Raw genomic sequence first — 9,401 nt, forward strand, 5'->3', positions numbered from 1 at the left:
TCCTACAAACGTGCTGTAATTAACTAATCCCCTAAGGTATCTTCAGGTTACTTCCTTATTTTAAAATTACAAACAGTGAAACAGTGAACATCATTCCCATCATATTTAATTATTTGTTTGAGATGCATTCCTAGGAGTGGAATTTCTGATCAAGGGGAGATGAATAAGATTTTGATATTTATTATCAAAAAGTTTCAAATGAAACACTGCCTTTGCCTATCAGATTGGTAAAAAATGAAAAAGGTTGAAAACATACTTGGCTGGTAAGAGTATGAAGAAGAGTTCCTTTGTGAGCCTGAAACGGGGGAAGGCAATTTTCTAATATCAGTCAAATTTAGTAATACACACACCCTTTGATCCAGTAGGTAGCTTCTAGGGAGTAATCTAGCTGTAGCCAATAGATACATTCCATTGCAAGCACAGAGAAGAATGTCCAAGAATGGTGTACTAGGTTGAATTGTGTCCCCCCAAAATTCGTGTCCACCAGAACCTCAGAATGTGACTTTATGGAAACAGGGTCTTTGCAAATATAATTAGTTAAGATGAGGTCATACTGGATTAGAGTGGACCGTAATTCAGTGACTGGTGTCCTTGTAAGAAGAGGGAAATACCAACGCACAGAGATACAGGGAGAGAACAGCATGTGAAACACAGACACAGAGGGAAGACCCAGTTTGTGGTACTTTGTTATGACAGCCCAAGAATATGAATACAGATGCTCATTGTGGCATTGTTTGTGACAGCAAAATAAGGGAAACAACCTAAATATCCATCAGTATGACACTGCTCTTAAATTATGGTACATCCATGCAGTGGAACACCATGCAGCCACTAGAAAGAACATAAAGATCACCAGAATACATTGTCAAATGAAAAATACAAGATGTGGAGCATCATGCATGACATGCTACCACGTACATAGAAAAAGCAGGACGTATGTTTGTATATGAACTGAATTATCTCCATGTACCCACAAATAGCTTGGAGTGTTAGTGGCCTTTGAGGAAGGGAATTGAGGAATTTAGGGTCTGAGAGAGGAACTTTTCACTGTATCCTATTGTGGGTAAACATTTCGTCATTAACTTTTTGGCTATCATATGTGTTCTGTTAGCTGCCTTTCCTCTTCACTGTCCAATTTTCCTTGGAAAGTAGTGGGCCACTGGGATTTGACCTTTAATCATGGATTTTAAGAGTTTAAGATGTTTTTAAGAAGTTAACATATTCCTGGGGTTTTGTTGTTGTTGTCATTTGAACGTTAAAAGTAGCATGGGCTCATGTTAAAATATGTAGAGAAGTATATATGGTGAAATTGTGTTTGTTTGAATCAGGATCTAAATACAATCTATTCATTGCAATTGGTTGATATATGTCTCAGGACTTTTCTAATCTATAGGATTTTCCCTCTCCCTCATTTTCTTTTTTGCAATTTGTTTATTGAAGAAACCAGGCTTTCGTATGGAGTTTCCCACAGCCTGCATGATGTCGATTGCACCCCCAGTGGTGTCATTTAACATGTTTATCTGCCCTTTGTGTTTTTTATGAATTAGTATTTAAATATCGAAGCTTAATGAGACTCCCTTTTTTGTTTTGTGTAGGGATTTTTGGACAAAATTCCTTCACTGGTAGTGTTGTATTTTTCCATCAAGAGGCTCATAATATTTAGTTGTTTTTTCTTAATGTTAGCAACCATTTATAACTATTGCCTAGATCTATCAGTTCATTAAGAATTTGTAATTGATGAGCTATAATTATTTTAAAGAAATGCTTATGAAATCTCCCTGCCCTATTGTATTGATTAGAACTTCATAATGATCTTGAACGGCAGTGACAGCAAAAGTGCATCCCCTTCTCTCACCCTTGAGTTTCATTAAGGGGACATCTGTGGTATCTTTTGACCCTTCAGGAAGAAGCTGACCCTTAGGGGTCCTGATTCATCCAGCACACACCACAAACCTCTGGGACGAGGTACAGGGCTTCTGCAGGGGCCCTGCTCTGGCTGGAAACCTGTCCCTCAGCCCATTTTCAGCCCCAGCCCAGGGGTGTTTGAAAAGCCCACTGAAACGTCCTTACTCCCTTCTCAGTCCACTCTCACTGTCACTGGGTCCTGTAATTCTGGTTTTCATCTCCACAGGGCAGGCCAAGTCTTCAAAGAAGACAGAAGACTTGCTGGCTATGGTGATAAAGCTGCAGAAAGGTCATGTGTCTTCTTGTGTCTGAGCCTTGGCTTAAGGTTTCAAGCCAGACAGATGTGGTTCAAACTAAACAACCTTAGGAAATTATCCTGTACTTTCTCTCTCTTATACAGTTTAATTCTTTGAACTAAAAATACAGCCCCACAGTTCAAAATTCAAGAAGTTTATGGCGATGGAAAAACCTATCCCCTCCACACATGTACACATCAGTCATCTATTTCCTTGACCCACAGGCAAGCAGCAACTCTTTTTCAATTCTTCACTATCTTTGCAGAGATTTTTTAAAAAAATACATGCATGGGTACGTATTCTTTGTCCTCCCTTTTTATATACCAATGACAAGTGGCAATGCAGATGGCTTTGCACCTTACTTTGCTTGTTTAGGGAGAGCTGGAAGCCAGCTTGTATCTAGTACCCATATCAGGGCTGGGGCAGTGCTGGCCAGGTTTGAGGTAAGACCCCCCAGCCCATCCTTAGCTTAAAATTCTATAATCCATCAGTCTGTTCCAAACAAAAGGGAATCTCCCCTTCCCCCACTCTGTGGCTGCACGCAGAAGAAGTGTGTTGGGGCTGCTGTTTAGGCTAAAGGGGTAGACAAATTGCAGGAATGGAAATGCATAGTGACCCACTGACCATCTCCAGTAAAACAAAGACCCTCAGAGATTTCTGTCTGTTCTAATCAGCACCGTGGAGAGCACCACTGTCCTGAAACTCACAGAAGCTGGAGTTGGTGACCTTGGAAAACACAGGGCCTGAGGTTAACTCCAAAGTGTCTTTGAGGTTGGCAGTGAGATCCAGCAAGGGTTTGGACAGCTCTTTGCCCCAGCTCTGTGTTGCCAACCGTGAAGCCAGAGAGGGATGAGGAGGAAGCCTTCTCCATACCAAGCTCTGAAACAGGGACTGGGAGAAGTTAGAGGTGACTCCCTAAAGGGACAGTGATCTCCCTGTCCCTGGAGAACTTGCAGGCTTCCACCCACAACATGGAAGCAGCATTTCCCCCATTTCTCAGATGAGGCCAATATCAGAGTCCAGGTTGACAGAAGTGACAACCAGCCCTGCCTGGCTTTTGACAGAATGGGGCAGGTGGGAGGTTTCCATTGGCTCCCGCCACACTCAGAATTACATCTGGAAGCTTCCACCATGGCCCAAGAAGCCCTGAGTGGTCTCACGTCCCACTTTCCCCACCTCCCCTCCTACAGCTCTCCACTTGCTCACTGTACTGAACCACACCAGCCCCCTCACCACTCCCACTGTGGGGGATGTGCGCTTGTTCCCTCTGCCTGGAGTGATTCCCCTTCCATACTCTCCACCCTACAGAGCTGCAGGGCCTGCTTCCCACCTGACTTGGAGTCTTTCCATATCTCAAGAGGCACCTTTTACCCTTTTGCTCTTGAACACCTTGCCTCACTTTTATTTCTCTTCACGGCAGTTACTGCCACCTGAATGGATTCATATATCTTTGTTCAGTGTCCAGCTCCCCCCGCCAAAATGCCAGCCTTGCCAGGGCCTCTTTCAGAGCCCAGCACACAGCAGGGGCACAGCGTATGCAGGTTGATTGATGGCAGCAGAGACACAGCGCTGTCACCCACCCCTCCTCCATCTGCCTTGGACAGCCAGGCATCTGTCTTCCTAGCTCATTCTTTCTTCCTTCCTTTCTTCAGAGGGAAGCCTGGAGCCACAGATCGAGGACCTGATTAACCGGATTAATGAGATTCAGCAAGGTAAACTTGGGGGCATACACTGGCCAGCTGGGGCCAGCAGAGAGGGCCTGGACTTTGAATGCCTTCATTTCCTCATCTACAAAATCTAGGCCCCTCCAGAGTTGTTGGAAGATGAATGTGTAATGTCACAGTTGCAAAAGAACAGCGAGACTAAAGACTGCACTCACGGTGTCTTTTTCCCTTCTTTGGCCCAGTGAAGAAGAAATCAAGCGAGGAACTTGGAGAGACCCAAGCTCTCTGGGAGGCCCTGCATAGGGAATTAGAATCCTGTAAGTGGGGTCAAAAGAAGGACCCAGAGATCCCATGACCCCTGCTGATGCTCCTGTGCCCACCCAGGGCCTTTGCACAGGCTGTTCCCTTGCCCACAGTGCTCTTAGCCCACATAATCTGGATTGCCTCCTGCTATCCCATGTCATCTCTCAGCTCTCTACTCAAACTTCACCCCAACAGACCTACCTAGATGGTCTCATCTAATTATAGATTCCCACCCTTTCCAGCTCACTCTCACTCTCTGGCTTCATTTGTTTCTTCAGAGCCTTTATTTCCACCTGACACAATGTATTTATTTCTTTATATTCATCTGTCCCCTCAGTGCAAACCTTGTACACGCTTCAGTATCTTCACTTCTTCAGCACTGACAGGGAATGTGTGGGGATGGAGGGGGAGAAGCTGGAACAGGGGGGTCCTCATGGGAGATGGGTGCAGAGATGGCAAGAAGACCCACCTCACCTCTCCTGGGGCTGTAACACCCCTTCTGTGTGACGTTTCCCCTTACAAGAAGTTGCAGTGGGGACACAAGATGTAGCCCCTGGGGGCTGAAAGTGTCATTGTGTTTTTCAGTGAATGGAGAGAAAGTGCACCTAGAGGAGATCTTGAGCAAAAAGAAAGGTATTCATCAGTTGCTGTGTCTTCCTTATCCTTCCCCACCACCCCACAAAAGCATGTCCTCCCCAGAGCAGCCAGAGGGATCCCACTGAAACCTGAGTCAGGGTGCTTCCCTCTCTGCTCAAATCTCTCCCTTGGCTGCCACCTCACCTGGGGTAAACACCCAAGTCCTCCCAGTGCCCTCCGATGCCCGACATGCTGTGGGGTCATGACCTCTGCCCAACACTGACTCTCCAAGAGCTCTCACAGGGCCCCCTGGGTTCCTTCCCCACAGAGGCACTGAGGATCCTCCAGCTGCAAGAGGAGAAAAGTGAGGCTCAGAGGTAAGAGGTCCTGCCCCAGCTCTTCCCACCTCAGCCCCCAGCCTAGAGGAGGAGGGAGCAAGAGCCAGGGAAATGAATCTTGGACACACACTCCTCATTTTCCCTTTCTATAAAATAGAGCAACCAGACAAATGAGTTCTCTGATCATCTCTGATATTAGGTGATGGTGTTAAGATTAATTCATTCATTTAGTCATTCATTGCTAATTTATTTATCAAATAAAGTCCATCCACTGGTGCTATTCTCAATCTTTTCCTGTTAGCCATCCAGCTCCTCTGCTGCCCACTCATTTATTTATTTGTCCACTTATTTTGGGCCCCCAGTCATCCATTTACCCACCCATCCATCCACCTGCCCATCTAGCCACTCACCCATTCATCCATTCATCCGTCCATTCATCTATCCAACCCTGGCATCCAGCCAGACAGCCATCTTATCTCCAACCTTCCATCTAATCATCTTTCATTCATCCAACCATACATTCATCCTCTGTCCATCCTTCCAGTCAACCGTCTAGCCATTCATTTCTTCATCCATCCATCCATCCAGATATCCATCTATCCTTCTTGTAATCCTTCCTTCATTTCTCCATCCAACGATTATCCCTCCACTCATTTCTCTAACCAGCTATCATCCCTCTCCAGCCAGCCACTCATTCGTCCAATTAACTGTCTATCCAGCCATCTATCCATTCATTTTTCCACCCTCTGAACCTTAGTACATTCATGTGACCAGAGGTCTCAGGTCCTGGTGTACCATGACTTTAATTGTGTAGAGAAACCCGATGATAGATAGTTAATGTGTGTATATACTTAACCACAATACACACACTGTCTGATAAGCATTTATATTTGTTTATTTACCTAATCCTCACAATTATAGGAGGTAAGGTCAAATGTCACCCTCCCATCACTACCACCATTTTACATACGAGGGAACTGAGACCCAGAGAGGTTAAGTAACTTGCCCAGGGTCACAGTGGAGTAGCAGATCCAGGCTTCCAGCCTGGACTTAAGAATCTGTGATGCTAAACTACCACACCCCTCACGAAGCTTTCTTGGGAAGACATGACTTAATGGGGGCCGGGATGAACAGGGTGATGGCCTTGACAGAGGCCCATGAAGGTTCATGTTCAATAGGAGAAAGGTGAATGGTGTGACCAGTTGTCCCACCCCCCACGCCTGCTGGAAGCAGTAGGGGGTCATTCAGAGAATATAACTGAGGGTTGTCTTTCCCTTCCCAGGAAGCACCTGTTGCAGGAGTCCAGGGAGCAAATTTTTTCCCATAACTCTCAGACCACAGGGAGGACTCTGGGTTAACTCCCAAGCCTGGGGCCTGGTGGGCCACTGGGTGGAGAGTGGGAGTGGGCTTGCATCAGGGAGATTTTGTTGGAAGGGGAGTTGTTGGAACCAAGGCTTACAGGGTAATCTCCATGGAGGGGCTCCCAGCAGAGAGAGCACCAGGCAGGGATTTGGAGGCCTGTGCATGAGGAGCCCCAGACATGGCCGGGCCAGGTGTTGGTCCTGGCATGTGTCCTTTCATCCCTGGATGTCGGCCCCCAGGTCGGATGTCGAGGAACAGCTAGAGGATCTGATGGGCCAGCAGAAGGACCTCTGGGAGTTCCACGTGAGCCATTATCATCGCCTTCAACCAAAGCCAGTCCTCCCCTGGCTTCCGTGTCTCCACGACCAGCCCAGTGTCCACCCCTGCTCAGGCCCAAGGCCACAGCATAGTCCTTCATTCCTTTCTTATTCTCACCTACTCAGTCCCTTGGCTTTGACCTCAAATCTGCCCACTTCTCACCCTTAGCCCCCACCGGGCCACATCCAGCATTGCTTGCCCAGGCTATTGGAGTAGCCCTTGCTGATCCCACTTTCCTTCTGCTCGCCTAGAGTGTTGTGTTCACCTTGCAGTGGCAAATGGGAACCCTGAGAAAGCCGTGGTCAGGTCATTCCTTCATTCAGCTATGGTTGACGGGTGCATCAGGCAGCATTCCAGGCAGGCAGAGATAGTGGTGGACCAAAGGGGCCAAGTCTTTGCTGTCCCAGCTGGTTGGGGGCAGGGGGAGGTGTACCCAGACTCTCACCGAGAAAATAAGTGGCCAGATGATGAAATGTCAGTGGGGAAGGCCTTTAAGCAGGTGCCACCTGCACACAGATGTTAAGGAAGTGAGGGAAGAAGCCGCGCTGGTATCTGGGTGCAAGTATCCCCAATGTAAAGTCCCAGGAGGCTCACCTGTGCCGGAAACGTGTGAGGAACAGGAAACGGGCGTGGAGGATGAGTAGAGTGGGAAGAGATGAAGTTTGAGAGGTACACGGGGACTGGGTCTCCAGCCACAGCAGAAACTGCACGTTGAGTTAATAAATAGTTGAATGAATGAATGAATGACCTAACGTAGGCGAGGATTTGGCGAGGGACAAAGGGAGAGGGGCGAGCAGTGTGGCCAGGAGGACAGACAGATGGACAGATGACCTCTTTGTCCTGGCAGGTGCTGCAGCGGCGACTGGAGCGAGAGATCCGTGCCCTGGAGAGGAGCAAGGAGCAGCTGCTCACAGAGAGTGAGCCTCCCGCGCGAGGTGGGCGGGCGGGGGCGGAGGCCGGCTCGGCCGGGCGGGCCTGCCCCTGACCTCCCGCCCGCCCGCAGGGAAGCTGGTGGGCGCCAAGCTGCAGGACGCGGAGCGGAGGCTGCGCTCGCGGCCCGAGGTTGAGGTCGAGGGCGCCCGGGCAGGGAAGCATGGGTAAGAGGCCGAAGGGAGCCCGGGGCGAGGAGGGAAGGGGCAAGGAGCAGGGCATGGGTCCGTGGCCCCCAACCGCCCTCGCCGCCCCCCACGTCCACCCCCACCCCACCCCACCCCAGCCTCTTCCTCTCTCGCGTGGGTCTCTGTGTCTCCGCGGTGGCTTCCTCCCAACTCCCCCTGGACTCTCCCTCTCTTTTTCCTGCTCTCCCCTCTGCCCCTTCTCTGCAGGCTGAAGGCAGGGCTGGGGAAATTCGGGGAGCTGGTCCGGAGCACCCCAGAGGCCGGGGCTGGCAGAGGAGAGGTAGGGAACCCGGGGAGCCTAGGCGAGGCGCGGCGGGCAGAGACTGAGCGGAGTGGGCAGGATCCTGGGAGGTCCCCTGAGAGAGGGGTCCGCGAGCGCAGCGCGTCCCCGGGGCGCGGGGACACGGCAGAGGGAGCCTGGTAGACAGCGGCGCAGTGGGCGGATGCGAGGGTGCCCGAGAACCTGGCTCCGTACCTGACTCCCGGTTCCCGCAGGCCAGGCCTGAGTTCCCGCACGCCGGGGACAAGGACGACGTGGAACCGCAGGCAGCTGGCCCTGACGCCCCCTAGGCTTGTAGGACCCGCCCCTTCCCGACCTGCCCTCAAGGCCTGCCAGGAAATAAAGGCGATGATTTCAGACTGTCCTCCCCCTGCTTGGCTGAGTCTATGCCCCAGGGAGGGGGCAGGGTCGGATGCGTGCTGTGGGGAGCGGGGTGTCTAGGACTCTCGGGGCGGGGCCTCGGCCGGACTCCGCCCACCGGTCCAGCACAGGTGCACAAGGCTCTTCACTAAATGCTCCTGAGCATCTCAATGAATAAGTGTGTCCAGGACCCTCTGGCGGTGCGGCTGGGCCATCCACCTCCATGGCCTTGTCTCGGTTCCTGAACTAGTTTGTCACCAAGGGCTAGAAGTAACGTCTTTAAAACCCAGAAAGGTCCAGGTCCTGTGCGTCTCTGGTGGTCTAGAGAGACCCCAGCCTCCCAAAGCCTCTGCTTGGCCCACAGACTCCCACTGGCTACTGCGCTCCCCTCACACGCTGGGCTCTGGCCCACGGCGGTCTCTCCACCCTTCCCAAACAGGCCACACACCTGTCCCCTCAGGGCCTTTGCCCTGCCGCGTCCTTGTCTGGCGTGCACATTCCCTGGGTCTCAGGGCTTTTGCACTCAGTCACCTCAGGTCTGTTAAATACATCAGCTGCTCAAGAGGGGCCAACCCCAAAGGACAGCTTGCACCGGGCCACTGCCATTACCGAGCACGTACTGATTGCTGACTGTCCGCTGCTCACCAGGCACTGCTTGGGCCCTGGATTTTAAATAGCCTGGTCAGGGAAGGTCTCACGGAGGAGGTGAGGTGGAGAGGTGAGGGAGTGAGCCCGTTGGGTGTCTGGGGAAAGGTGCCCCTGGAAGAGGGCAGGGCTCGTGCAGAGGCTGTGAGGAGAGACAGCACTTGTTGTGTTTGAGGAGCGGTCTCAGGAGGCCGGCAGAGGAGAGGAATGGGAGACAGCGCCCCAGAGTTGCCAGG

At 50.8% G+C, this 9,401-nt stretch overlaps 1 protein-coding gene across 1 annotated transcript in view; it reads left to right on the forward strand.

Moving 5' to 3' along the window:
* Positions 1-8,450, forward strand: part of SYCE1L (synaptonemal complex central element protein 1-like) — an 11,691-nt gene extending 3,241 nt beyond the window's left edge. Inside the window, exons 2-11 of the mRNA XM_012641518.1 lie at positions 2,132-2,194; positions 3,854-3,913; positions 4,108-4,182; positions 4,754-4,801; positions 5,073-5,121; positions 6,684-6,747; positions 7,610-7,679; positions 7,766-7,859; positions 8,088-8,160; positions 8,376-8,450. Coding sequence (XP_012496972.1) covers positions 2,132-2,194; positions 3,854-3,913; positions 4,108-4,182; positions 4,754-4,801; positions 5,073-5,121; positions 6,684-6,747; positions 7,610-7,679; positions 7,766-7,859; positions 8,088-8,160; positions 8,376-8,450 — 671 coding nt within the window. The remainder of the gene's footprint in view (positions 1-2,131; positions 2,195-3,853; positions 3,914-4,107; positions 4,183-4,753; positions 4,802-5,072; positions 5,122-6,683; positions 6,748-7,609; positions 7,680-7,765; positions 7,860-8,087; positions 8,161-8,375) is intronic.
* Positions 8,451-9,401: the final 951 nt, after the last annotated feature.

This window comes from Propithecus coquereli, unplaced genomic scaffold (assembly GCF_000956105.1).
Source record: "Propithecus coquereli isolate 6110/MARCELLA unplaced genomic scaffold, Pcoq_1.0 Scaffold165, whole genome shotgun sequence".
Classification (NCBI taxonomy): Eukaryota; Metazoa; Chordata; class Mammalia; order Primates; family Indriidae; genus Propithecus; species Propithecus coquereli.